This window comes from Venturia canescens, chromosome 5 (assembly GCF_019457755.1).
Source record: "Venturia canescens isolate UGA chromosome 5, ASM1945775v1, whole genome shotgun sequence".
Lineage (NCBI taxonomy): Eukaryota > Metazoa > Arthropoda > Insecta > Hymenoptera > Ichneumonidae > Venturia > Venturia canescens.
This window is the reverse complement of record NC_057425.1, coordinates 368,096-380,806: the sequence shown is the minus strand read 5'-3', so window position 1 is coordinate 380,806 and position 12,711 is coordinate 368,096. Positions and strand designations below refer to the sequence as shown.

Sequence of the window (12,711 nt, the reverse complement as noted above, 5' to 3'; positions counted from 1 at the left end):
CTTGAAAATATATATATAAATATATTCACAACAATAAAGAGCGAAAAATTTGAAATTTTCCTGATTGGTGAAAACAAATTGTCCCAAGCCGGATGAATTCGGAATGAAAGATTTCGTCTTTTAGAGGAGAGCGGGTAATAAAGTGAGAGAGATATAGGAAAGGTTCTTAGACGACCACGTGGACGTCATTTGGATAAAAACGCTCCAGTCTATCCTTTACCCCTCTGCTGATAGTGTTTCACGTGGTGTTTCCTAACGGTGTACAACTATATAGCCATAGAACAATTCGAATATTAAAACAATGCATAAACAATTCATTCAGAATTTGATAATTCTATTGGTCGAATTCACGAAATTTGACAACGTATGACAGGTTTAAGTTCGAGGTTAATTTCAAGGGACGTACACTGTGCTAAATTTTTGGCGAACTTTTTACCTTAGTGAACAGTTAAGCATTGAAAAAATATTCAAAATGAGCTTCAATAAATCAAAAGAAATAATTGAGGAGGGTGACACTGTGGTGCTGTATTTGAATCCACAGAATATGCACTCTTTCGAAGTGTGCCAAAAAATAAAAAATAAAAGAGGTGATCTTGTAGATAATGTTTTTCAAACAACTTACGGAGCCCTTAAAGTTCCTTCGTTAGTTGGCAAAAAATATGGTAGCAAAGTTGAAATGTCTAGGGGGTGGGCTTTTGTATTACAACCTACGCCGGAATTATGGACAGTCACTTTGCCTCATAGGACACAAATTATTTATACTCCAGATATTAGTCTCATTATTCATCTTTTAGAATTAGCACCCGGAAAAATTGTCATAGAAACAGGTATAAACAACAATATTTCTTTACCAACTTACTCCATAACATTTTTCAAATTCGTATTGCCCAACTATGTTCGAATTGTTAATCATTTATTATCAACCATATTATACGAGCAAATAGTCAATCAATAATTCCATCAAATTCATACACGATTGGTTTGTGATAGTGATAGATTTGATGAATAAAATATTGTCCCATTTTGATAATTAGAACAAAGTATTAATTTTTATTGCCTTAAATGTAGGAACTGGAAGTGGATCTCTATCCCATTCTCTCATTCGCACAATAAGACCAAACGGTCATTTGTATACGTTCGATTTTCATGAACAACGAGTGGAACTAGCGCGTGTTGAATTCGAACAACACGGACTCAAAGAATATACCGATGTTGGGCACAGAGATGTTTGTCTTGAAGGATTTGGTGAAAAACTTGAGCACAAAGTCGACGCTGTTTTTCTCGATCTTCCTCATCCCTGGCAGATGATTGATCATGCTGTCAAAGCTCTCAAAAAATCCGGTACGAAAATCAACATTAGTTGTGAATACCAATAAAGTGAACACATTTAGAATTCCACTTGTAGACGAAATTTTATCTCTGTCCATCAACATACTTTCTTCAGCCAACAAATGATTTTTTTTCATTTTTATTCTAGGAGGAAAACTTTGTTCTTTTTCGCCTTGTATAGAGCAAGTTCAGCAGACTTGTCTTCGACTCAAAGCAGCTGGGTTCGTCGATATAAAAACTCATGAATGTCTTCAAAGAGAGTTGTCAGTATTATTCAAAAATGTACCACGTTTGGAACTGGAATGTTTGAAAGAAAAGGTAAGAATTCGTTCGATTTATTATGAATTATCTTGACGAGCTTTATGGAAAATTAATGATGATTATTGTTTTGTCAGCACACCGAGGGCGAAGTTTCAAAAAAAAAGGAAAATTGTAATCGTGACCAGGATAAAATATTGACAGTGACGCATTCGCACTCGATGCCAGGTCACACGGGATATATTACGGTCGCTACACTTCCGCCAATTTTCGCCCGGGTGATCGAGGAGCGAGATGATTTTTGTCAAGAGTAGTAAATGACGACACAAACGAATTTTAATGAAATTGAAAACAGCGATACTGACTTTATTATTAGTCAATAAGCAGTGCATTTTATATACCGTATAGAATTATCATTTCGTTATATTCCACCAGGGAATCTTGAGAATTCAAGATTGCTCGAAAAATCAATTTATGAATGGGAGCAAAGATGTACTAGAAAAAATTAGAGATTCTTGAATTTGCCCGGAAAAAAGGGCCTGATTTTGCGCACATAGTGATTCACATTTCGTTCTTATTTATATAAGGTTTATAGCGTTTCTTTCGTGGCTGTCGTGCTTCGCATTTCTCATTCGGGTTTGTTTGGATTCCACGTAAGATAATCTGACTTTGTCGCTGCCTGATATTCTCTCACGAGATTCTCTACGACTTCTCGGGAATTGTCCAACTCGTCAAGATTGTCCTCGAACATTTTTTCTTTCCGGAATTGCTCGAGAAAGGCTTCACGCTTACGAAGCTTATCGTATTGTTGGAGAGCTCGATCAAACAACTACGACAAATAATCACAAAAAACGAATGATTTTTTAATTCACCAATGTAAATAATTGTAGTAGAAAAAGATTTAGCTATAAACTTTTACGAGATCAACGAAATATTAAAATAAAACAATTTCCAATTCTATTTTTGCATTGAATAAATGAAATAATGTCCTGTATCGGATTTTATTGGATGATTGCATTCTTACCGATGAAATATTTGTGTGATTGGCCAACATAAGGCCCGAGACCCTATGAGCGCTTTGTATGTAAGGGGATTTTCTTGAAAGAGCAACCTCGATACTGGCTGGCCCCCAGGGTATAAATTGTGCTAATTTTCTTTCACGTATTCTCTGCAACGATTTGTGTACTTGGGTCGGATCTACCTCACCTTGAATGATGTTCAATATTGATATGTAACAGTGAGCAGCGTTTCTGTCCAATGCCGTTGAAACCATCATATTTTTGGGTTGCAACAGACGTCGCATTACGTCAAGAACCGAAGTTTTACGAACCGAGGCTTCCTGTTGTAGGCAATTTTTTCAATGATTATAACATAAGATTGATCGATTTGTTCAACGAGTTCCACAATATTTTTTACAAATAATTTTATGAATTTATTTCAAGGTATTTTACCTCTTGATCAGTTGTCAGAGGCGTATATCCGGTCATCAAAAAATGTAGTCGAGGTGTTGGTATGAGCGGAGCAATCAATCCAACCAAATCATTGTTCATATAAGATGGATATCTGAGTGTGGTCGTACTAACGGACATGATCGTCGAGACGAGCTTATTGATTTGGGTGAAACTTGGGTTTTGTATATGCAATCGATCGGAGGCAATCCTGTTTAAAGCTGTGTTATCCAGTACAACAACGCAATCCGCGCATTGTGTCAGCCTCTTCAGAGTGAGCAAAGAATTGTATGGTTGGACTACAACATCGCTTGAATTAAGAAAAAAAGAGATACATGAAGAATTTACAAAAGTTCCAGTCGGAAAAAATGCTTACAAAATAGTTGGGTACCTTATCTCATCTTGATTGGGAAATACACTGTAGGTTTCTAGCAATTTTTTAGGAAATCTGTCAGCCAGAGATTCGAGCATAAATGAACCCATTCCAGATCCAGTTCCTCCTGCTATAGAGTGACATAAAACAAAGCCCTAAAACGATATTTACAAAAATTAATATATTATTCATTACTTTCTTTTTTTTGTTCTATTAAACAACAAATAAGTAAACCATTTTGGATGGATAAGAATAGCTTGATGTACAAGAAAAACTTTTGGATAATACCTCCAGACTGTCACTGCCATCTGCCTCTCTATCTAAAATGTCAAAAATTTCTTCCTGCAACTTCTCGCCTTGATGATAGCCGGAAGCCCAATTATTTCCAGCTCCACCACCATGTTTAGACAAATAAATATTCTCAGGGTTATAAAGCTGAAAAATATTGAGGCAATTAAATTGAAAATAAATCTTCATGCTTGTTAGCAGAAATGTTTGTTTTGATCTGCTTGAATTTGAGTTTTACTTTTGAATATGAAGAGTTCATGATAGTGTGAATAACCCTGGGCTCCAAATCCAGCAAAACTGCTCTGGGTATGTAGTGTTCATCATCAGACTGATAAAAAAATACATCCTTACGATCAGTGCCTTCGGTAGCATAATCCTCTAATATTCCTTCAGGATTGATTCCATGTTCGGCACATAATCTTTTCCAAAACTCAAATCCAACTGAATTATAAGAAGAAAAACAAGAAAAACATGGAATGTAATCTTCAGAAGAATATATACATTTTTTTCCAGCACCAGTGTCTATATATTGACTCAACACGACCCAGTTAGCTTACAAATTCAATTCTCACAAGACTGTTTCTATTTGGATTCTTTTATATACGTTTTCGAAACGAAAAAAAACCAAAATAAACAATACAAAATGAAAATGCGCTTACTTTGATTCCCACACTGACCCAATTGCAATGTAATCATTTCGCAAGGCATCGTTCTTTTTTAAATTCAACGGTTCCCTTGTAAGTTCTAACTAATTTCTGCTGATCCTCTAATTTTCAAACGCTAATTGACTTTTTATTTTTTCATATACCTAAACAACGACGCCGCAGCAACATGTACACAAAACGATGCACACATTATTTTATTTCAAATGTATATGTGTCTAATGTTTCATGCGTGCTGCTCCGTCAGTTTAGGACTGTTTCTGTGGCGTTCTCTACAGCCCTACAGTAACAACACAACAACACAATCAATGTGGTTCCGTGGAAAATCACCGAACTAACTGGTTCAGAGTGGCGCTCGTCGCAGTGGTGAAACCCGGCCTATACGGAGATTGGACTCCTTCCCTATAGTCTCCTTGCTTGCAAACTTTCGTACTCCTGGTCTGTCTCGCCAGTGAAATTGATCTGGTAAGTCATTTCGATTGTTCTTTATTTTTTTTCACATCAATTGTTTTTTAGGTAACTATTACTTTCTCGGCATTTTTGAGGAGCTCCGTTCTTTCAAAATGTCGTTCCATTTTTGAACGTTTTAATATCCCACATGATTTTTCGAAGCTATGATTTACCTCGCTCCTCGAACGGACTATTACATAAATGGAGCCATAATCTTTAAATGTTATTCCCTGGTCTTTCGTGTTATAATACTCATTGTATCAATATGCTTTCAACTATTGTGCAGTCTACTCATCGACCAAATATTTCGTTCTTTCAGATTGAACGTTTTAATCAATATTTTACAACTTTTTATACTGGTATACATCGTGGTTTTATTAATGGATTTCTCGTACTCCCGCGGAGCTTTCAATTCAGTTCAAAGCTCATGTACCGCAAAGAAATGATTTTTCGAATTCAATGATCTCTCCATTATGTTGTCATTGATGTACTCTTTTTTTTATTGAAAAATTCTATGAACTGAAGAAACGTCAAGCAAGCCCCGGCTAGTTGTGCATAGAATTATATTTTGATAGATAATAATGAACAATAACGGCTATAATTTAATACTGAGTAAGTTATAATGAAATGAAACTACTCCATTTGTTATTTCAGTACTACTACTACTACTACCATTGCTATGAAAATGACCAGAATTTTCTTATTATTTGATTTTTTAATAATTTATGATTGTATTATCAAGTTTTTGGAATTCGTTCATTCGACTCGTTGCCATTTCACATGAATGCAACATTACCCAGTTTGATCATTGTGAACGACTAATTGAAAATCCAATGAATGATTGAAAAATTTTGTTTCTCCAGAGACACCGAATCGACCAGCCATGCTCCGACAAACGTTGACCCTTGTTCCGCTGTCTGCTGTTCAGCAGCAGAGGGGAATGGCAACCCTGAAGACAATTTCATTACGATTGAAATCAGTAACGAACATTCAGAAGATTACCAAGTCCATGAAGATGGTATCGGCCGCTAAGTACGCGAGAGCCGAGCGCGACTTGAAGCAGGCCAAGCCACTGGGAGTCGGAACGAAAATGTTTTATGAGCAGGCCGAAATTGCCGCACCCGAGGACGACCCAAAACGTTTGATGGTTGCTGTGACAAGTGATCGTGGTCTTTGTGGTGCTGTACATACGGGAGTTGCGCGAAATATTCGTGACGGATTATTAGCTGATCCTAAAGCACGTGAGAACACAAAAATTATCTGCATCGGCGACAAATCCAAAGCTGTTCTGCAAAGAATGTTTGCTGATAATATTCTGTTCGTCGCTACCGAAGTTGGACGAAAACCACCTACTTTCCAAGATGCTGTTAAAGTCGCCATTGAAATTATGAATTCTGGGTAGGCTGAGGAAAAAAAAACCACCGATCAAAAACGCTTATTCGATTAAAAATGTAATCGATGGATAATGATTGATATATTTTCAGATACTCTTTTGGATCAGGTACAATCGTCTACAACAAATTCAGGTCGGTCGTATCTTACAAAGTGGATCATTTGCCGCTGTACAACAAAGATTCGGTGGTGAAAGCGCCCAAGTTGTCGGTGTACGATTCGGTCGATGAATCGGTGATTCAGAGTTATTTGGAATTTTCACTGGCCTCGTTGCTCTTTTATTCGATGAAAGAGGGTGCGTGTAGCGAACAATCAAGCAGAATGACCGCTATGGACAACGCGAGTAAGAACGCCGGAGAAATGATAGACAAATTGAGATTAACTTTCAATCGTACTCGGCAAGCCGTCATCACCAGAGAACTCATCGAAATTATTTCTGGGGCTGCTGCTCTGGAATAAATGGCTTTCTTACGCCACGTTATTCGCCTAGAATATCGATAGTCCACGAGGATCGACGCATGAGAGTTAAATCAGCATTGGTGACTAAATCATAACGACACTAATAATCGATAATTGAAACACTGGAGAAACACCATTGAATAACTAGAAACGAATCGTCGAAGTTTAATTAAAATCTCGTATATTGTTGAAACTCTCCGCCTTTCTCAGTCTGGCCATTTAAACATGTTCCATAGCAAAGTCACAGATATTGTCAACGGAATCCGAAAGTCCTTTTCACCCGTGTTTGACTCGATCGATCGCCCCTATTCTTACCTGTAAATACCTGTGGCTCCGCGTTTCACGGAATTCCCTTATTTCCATTTTAATTCTCAAACTTCTCTACAATCGTCTCGCAGTTTGTAAGATCGAGGCATCGAAATAAATCTGTTGCTATGGTACGCCAATAAATTATATTCATATTATTTCACATCATCTTCCTCTCTGAATAATTTGATTTCATAGGAAAATTCATGAATTATTAATATATCTATCTGTCAATCTATCTAAGGAAGTTTCAAGCTTTCAATACCGAGATACCCTTCGAACTTTCTACAAATAATCCTCACCAACATTGATAATTGGTTCAAAATCAATGTTATAGACACACTTCAAGCCGTTTACAATAACTATCGGCTGTTGTCGATGGTAAAATAAGAAATGAATATTTTTCACCAAGAAAAAAAACAAGCGACAATCGCAATAATTGTTTTTTTTCGAAACGTCAGTAAGTTTGATGAAATGTCAAAGGAATGTCTTCGTTAAAAGTGATAAAAAATCGTATTCGTTCGGTGAGTAATACGAAAAAAATAACACAAACAATGAGGCTTGTTTCGGCTGCGAAATACGCTCGTGCGGAACGAGAGCTTCTAGCGGTCCGTCCAGCTGGTCAGAGTCCTCAAAGGTTTTTCGAGCTCGCAGAAATTTTACCACCTGAAAAAATCGAGTCTCAGCTAGTTATAGCGCTTTCCGGTGATCGTGGTCTTTGCGGGGCAATTCATTCTGGAATTGCGAAGGCAATCAGTGCTGTGATGGAAAAAAATCCCAAAACTCGGGAATCTACGAAGCTCGTGTGCATCGGTGAAAAAAATCGCATCATTCTCTCACGATTTTATCCTGAAAATATTCTCTGGGTTGTCAACGAGGTTGGAAAAAAATCTTTGACGTTCATGGACGCGGGAAAAGCAGCTCACCAAATTTTAAAAACTACGGAGGAATTCAAGTTTTCACGTACACTTATTTATTATAACAAGTTGGTACTACTACTACTACTACTACTACTATCACCAACATCACTGCGAACAAGAGCTACTTTTTTCCATGATTAATTTGAGAAAAAACACATTTTGTTTTCAAGATCTGATTTTTTGATTTGATAGATTTGTGAATGCGAGTGTTTACGCAGTATCAACGACGGATCTTTTCGATCGAGATGCAGTTCAAGCTGGAATAAAATTTCCCTTGTACGACGAGGTGGACGATGACACGTTAACCTGTTGGCTTGAGTTTGGTCTCGTAACGTTAGTATATTGGATGATGAAAGAGGGCACAGCGAGTGAGCTCTCTGCCCGAATGATAGCGATGGAAAATGCTACGAAAAATGCATCGGAGATGATAAAAGAATTGACGCTTTTGTACAATCGCACGAGACAGGCGGTAATAACGAAGGAACTGATTGAAATAATCTCGGGAGCGAGCGCCGTCGAAAAACCGAACTGAAATTATTACGCTCGCTAAATATCAGTATAGCCCCATCGGAGATTCATCGTTGGTCAGCTTCTTCAAACGCAAGACAAAAAAAACAGAATATTCATAGATTTAATGAGACGTGCATCTGTTTCTATGACTTTATTAAAATATCATTTTTATACGCGTTCTCTTACAGGATCGACGACGCAATTAGTATATTTTAGCTTCATTTTTTTCCATTCTTTTTTCACGTTGATATCATATCATCGGGATCAATCGTTTGAGCATGCCTGGTCGTTAGATATAATCGTGAAATTTGGGGTGAAAATCCCCTGGAGGCAAGTTTCATCAGCTAATTTTTGTTATTGTTGGAAAATGAATTTTTAGCCGAAGATATAGCAGCTTTAAGTACGTTTGTGTGTATACGCTTCAGGCACACTTTTTTGCTCTGTGATGCACATAATGTATAATAATAAAATAAACTAATAATATATAATGAGTTAATAATAATGATGGTAATGACGAGTCCCGTCGTTAGAACTAGTAACGTTATAAGACACATGTATCCTTCGAAATTGGTTTGAACCAGCATGGACTCACTATTCTTTATTTCTTTTCCAAAAGTCAATTCTAGTTTTAATCGACAGCGGGCATCAGGTTTTATGTACAAAATAATTCTCCCCCGCTTTCATTTGCTTTCAAATAAAGTTTCGATCGCGCACGAGTTTGTTTTTTTCAAGCTAATTTTATTAAAAAATAGTTCATCATGTATCCGAAGTCACATACAGCTCTCTCAAATGGAAGAATTCGCTGCGTAATTACGTTAAAAGAACGCTATGGAAGATGTTTTTTTTACTTTGTATGAGCTGCTTTCAATAATCTCGGAAACTTTTGTTATTCTTTGGGTCTCTGGAGAAGACACGCTTAAGGCGACTAAAGCATTGCACGAAAAGATTGACTCAACGATTTGAAAGTACAGATATGAGGAGAGAAAATTGTACGTGAAATTCAATGCCCAGATCTCGGGAGAAAATTTTAAATATTGGAGAAGAGATACTCATTTTTTCGAATGAAAATTTCGAATAAACCATTGATAACATTTATCCGGAAAAATAATATTTCGAATATCTTTGTAGAAAAGAAAAACGGAGCGAATAAAATTCCCTGAAAATTGCATTCACTTAAAAAATTATATTATTATAAATTATCAACGAAAAAAAGGAAGAAAAAAAGTAAAAGTTTTGGTTTCCGTTTACACTTTTAAACAGTCAGGAACAAATTGGATCGTTCAATATCCACCACCACTTCAGTAACTTTGATTCAGCTACTCTTATTCATGACCCAAGATCCGTCGTTTCTCGTTATTATTTTATTATTTTTTCCATATCTTCAACAATAAATTCATGTTTTCGAGAATCGAACATGCTGATGATCTCGTAGAACTGAAAAGCTCGACGAGCAAACGAGCTCACGACGGATCTAGGTATTTGGAAGCGCCCTTTCGGACGTTAACCTCGTGGCAATATCACGAAAAAAGATTTTTTCCGCAATTCACCATTCCGCGTCACCATTTGCCTTCTGGAAAACGTAATCCTTGCCGCTCAAGTTCATAATTCCATCCTTCAAGTAGAATTTCCATTTGTTTCTGCTTCTTGTAATCTAACCAAATGGAAGATTTGCATAAAATCATCGAATTTCCAATTTTACTGTCGAATAAAAGTAGTGAAAGAATTGAAAGTTGATTCGCAACGAATTACCTTGTCGTATTGACAAACAACCACATTGTCCGTGTCGAAGAGGTCGGTTGGATCGTCATCCGTGACGTCATCTTCCGAATTGAGGGGTTCCTTGAAATGAAAAAGGAAAAAACCATGTCTGTGTAGTAATTATTCGGTTTTAGACAGAAGTAAACAATATAGGTATACCTCTTCACAAGCACCAGCCTCATCATTTTCTTCCTCATCCTTATCAATATCATCGTCATCGTCATCGTTATCATCCTCCTCTTCCTCCTCATCGTCGTCGGAAGAATCACCCATTGGACCGTCCAATTGTGTCATGTTACCTTGAGTTCCCTGATAGATTTAAATCATTGAGAAAAGAAAAAAACTAACTTGGCAGAAAAGATTGAGGTGATATTTAAAAACCACCACACGTACTTGGCTTTGTACCGGTAACTGAGACACTGGCTGCACGTTATTAGTATTTTGAGTAATAACTTGAATGGGCTGATTGATTTGCATGGGTGCTAGTGCAGCCTGTCCTTGGAGAGTTTTGTCAACATGTTGTTGAAGCAGCCTAGAGGCAACGTCCGTCGGAAAACCCATTGCGGCCGTAATTACAGGGCCTGTGAGAATCGTATGCAACTGATTTCCTGAAAACAATTGTACACATATCGTAATTAAAATGAAATGGACCACATTGAAAAACTTTCGAATATACAATGGTTGAAAAATGGTTTCACCTTGAATTGCCGAAGCGGGCACTTGAATTGTAAGAACTTTGGGTTTTCCATCGGCAGAGTCGGCTGGCCCAGGTAACGTAATTTGAATGGGAACTTGTCGTTCATAGAGGGTCGGAGGAGCCGTCACCACTTGTTGTTGAACAGGTATGGTAGAATGTTGTTGAATCGGGATTCCAGGGGTTGAGTGTTGTTGAATCGTACGAGTTGTCTGCTGTTGTTGTTGGAGCTGTGGTACAGATTGTGGTTGGATTTGTTGTTGAACTTGTTGAGGTTGTGGCTGTATTTGTTGTTGGGGCGGAGCTGGTGCTTGTTGTTGTTGTTGAATTACTGTGGGAGGTTGTTGCACAGGGGCTGTTGTTGAGGATGCCGTAGCGACTTGCTGCTGCTGTTGTTGTTGAGCAAAATGATTTGCTGCATTTGAAGCTAAAGACAGTAATTTATTTATGATACAAGAAAAATTGAACAGGGAATTCCAACTTTTTTAACATTCCTTGGTATTGCTTGTACTAAAAAATATTTGAGTTGTTTTGAGTTACTTTTCAACCTCTCTTATCTCAATTGATTTACTCAATGGAATCAAAATTAAAGTTTCGAAGGTCCCAGATTTACAAGAGGAACATTTTTTCCTTCTATGACTACAAATTTTGAAGGAATAGCATCAAAAGTTGGGATTCAAATGATTGAATAAGAAAAATTTGGGGACGATTATTACATCTACCTTTCGATGAATTTGATGATTTATGAGAAGCAAGTTGAGGTGGTTGAGGTTCAGGCGGATCAGGATTCAATTCCACAGCCTTATTGGATAAAAGTTTAGACTCCCAGATTTGCTTGAGCTCCTGCAAAACTTGTTCGTCAACTCCTTCATCGAGAAAGGATTCCCGCACTCCGGCAATAACATCTTCGATCACCGTATTGTAAAGTTTTAGCTAAAACAATTTATAAGACAAACGTGGATACATTGTGTGCACGACAGGAGTCGTGGAAACGAAACCTAAAAGCATTTTGAGGTTACGAAGAGTAAAGTAGAAAAGATGAAAAATTCAACTTGTTAGAAGACGCTTAAATGATGACACATGCGCAATTTTTCGAACGACTTTGGATACAAACCGAATGAATCGCTTGGCGAATCGTCACAGCGGCGGCATCGATAAAATTTCACAATTTGTGCAGGGGGGAACTTGTTTTAAGGTGAATTTACTGGACTTTTGATCAAGAAGAATTGACAACCGCGCTTCGTTCTTTTTCTTCATAATGTAGCTAAAATCAAGTTACTCGATGGAAATTGATCGGTTAGTAACTTATTGTACACTGCAATTTCATTGAGTTACATTGTTCTACCTCCTGCAAGGGGGATGCACAAAAAATATCCATTTCTCCGTAATGCACGTTGATCGTGCATATTTATTTTGGGGTTCGGCAAGTCTCTTACGTAGTATGCCCTTTTCCTTATCAAAGGGATACTCGTTCAATTGCTTACTCACCACGCTTGTTTGGCTAAGGGCCATTGCCGGATGATTCGTATTGTCAATCCAAGGTTCCAGAGAAACAATACCAATAATCCCAAATCAACGTTGCCCTACGGAAGCCGAGCAGTCGCGTCGCTCGAGCTCTTTTATACTTTCTGATGAGCTCCCATTCCACTGGTAGCGACACTTCCCTGGTCGAAACAGTGTATCGCCGGTTCAAATTAGCTACACATATTGCATGACTTACTTGAAACGATTTACCCGTTGCAAAATCATTAAAATCTCATTTATTACGTCGTTTTAAAAAATTATTTCACTCATGGTTCAACGATTATGTTATCGATACAATATACAATAACGACAATAACCGATGTACCGGAAGTGGAAAATG

At 37.5% G+C, this 12,711-nt stretch overlaps 5 protein-coding genes across 7 annotated transcripts; 3 read left to right on the top strand and 2 right to left on the bottom strand.

Annotated features, from left to right (window-relative positions):
* The first annotated feature begins 40 nt into the window (after positions 1-40).
* Positions 41-1,901, top strand: Trmt61 (tRNA methyltransferase 61). Of its 2 annotated transcripts, XM_043420305.1 has the most exons (5): positions 45-587; positions 795-827; positions 1,069-1,341; positions 1,478-1,647; positions 1,725-1,901. In XM_043420305.1, the coding sequence occupies exons 1-5, from the start codon at positions 473-475 to the stop codon at positions 1,899-1,901; spliced, it is 768 nt and encodes a 255-aa protein (XP_043276240.1). In that variant the 5' UTR covers positions 45-472. The 2 variants fall into 2 exon arrangements, with proteins under 2 accessions (XP_043276239.1, XP_043276240.1); XM_043420304.1 differs by having other exon boundaries at positions 41-827.
* Positions 1,902-1,927: 26 nt separating this feature from the next.
* On the bottom strand, positions 1,928-4,610 carry LOC122411480 (tubulin gamma-2 chain). The gene is made up of 7 exons (XM_043420296.1): positions 4,356-4,610; positions 3,935-4,137; positions 3,697-3,843; positions 3,427-3,563; positions 3,039-3,345; positions 2,612-2,926; positions 1,928-2,416 (listed from the first exon to the last, which is right to left on the bottom strand). Exons 1-7 carry the CDS (start codon positions 4,402-4,404, stop codon positions 2,216-2,218), a joined length of 1,359 nt encoding a protein of 452 aa, XP_043276231.1. The 5' UTR covers positions 4,405-4,610; the 3' UTR covers positions 1,928-2,215.
* A 68-nt stretch (positions 4,611-4,678) lies between these two features.
* LOC122411487 (ATP synthase subunit gamma, mitochondrial-like) lies at positions 4,679-7,109 on the top strand. The gene is made up of 3 exons (XM_043420306.1): positions 4,679-4,823; positions 5,672-6,206; positions 6,293-7,109. Exons 2-3 carry the CDS (start codon positions 5,692-5,694, stop codon positions 6,657-6,659), a joined length of 882 nt encoding a protein of 293 aa, XP_043276241.1. The 5' UTR covers positions 4,679-4,823; positions 5,672-5,691; the 3' UTR covers positions 6,660-7,109.
* A 143-nt stretch (positions 7,110-7,252) lies between these two features.
* On the top strand, positions 7,253-8,878 carry LOC122411493 (ATP synthase subunit gamma, mitochondrial-like). Its single transcript, XM_043420319.1, has 2 exons — positions 7,253-7,950; positions 8,078-8,878. The coding sequence occupies exons 1-2, from the start codon at positions 7,451-7,453 to the stop codon at positions 8,415-8,417; spliced, it is 840 nt and encodes a 279-aa protein (XP_043276254.1). The 5' UTR covers positions 7,253-7,450; the 3' UTR covers positions 8,418-8,878.
* TfIIA-L (transcription factor IIA L) lies at positions 8,532-12,656 on the bottom strand. 2 transcript variants are annotated; one of them, XM_043420300.1, is made up of 7 exons: positions 12,336-12,656; positions 11,564-11,780; positions 10,852-11,274; positions 10,547-10,761; positions 10,313-10,462; positions 10,145-10,234; positions 8,532-10,046 (listed from the first exon to the last, which is right to left on the bottom strand). In XM_043420300.1, the coding sequence occupies exons 1-7, from the start codon at positions 12,357-12,359 to the stop codon at positions 9,939-9,941; spliced, it is 1,227 nt and encodes a 408-aa protein (XP_043276235.1). In that variant the 5' UTR covers positions 12,360-12,656; the 3' UTR covers positions 8,532-9,938. The 2 variants fall into 2 exon arrangements, with proteins under 2 accessions (XP_043276235.1, XP_043276236.1); XM_043420301.1 differs by having other exon boundaries at positions 11,570-11,780.
* Between the last annotated feature and the right edge of the window lie 55 nt (positions 12,657-12,711).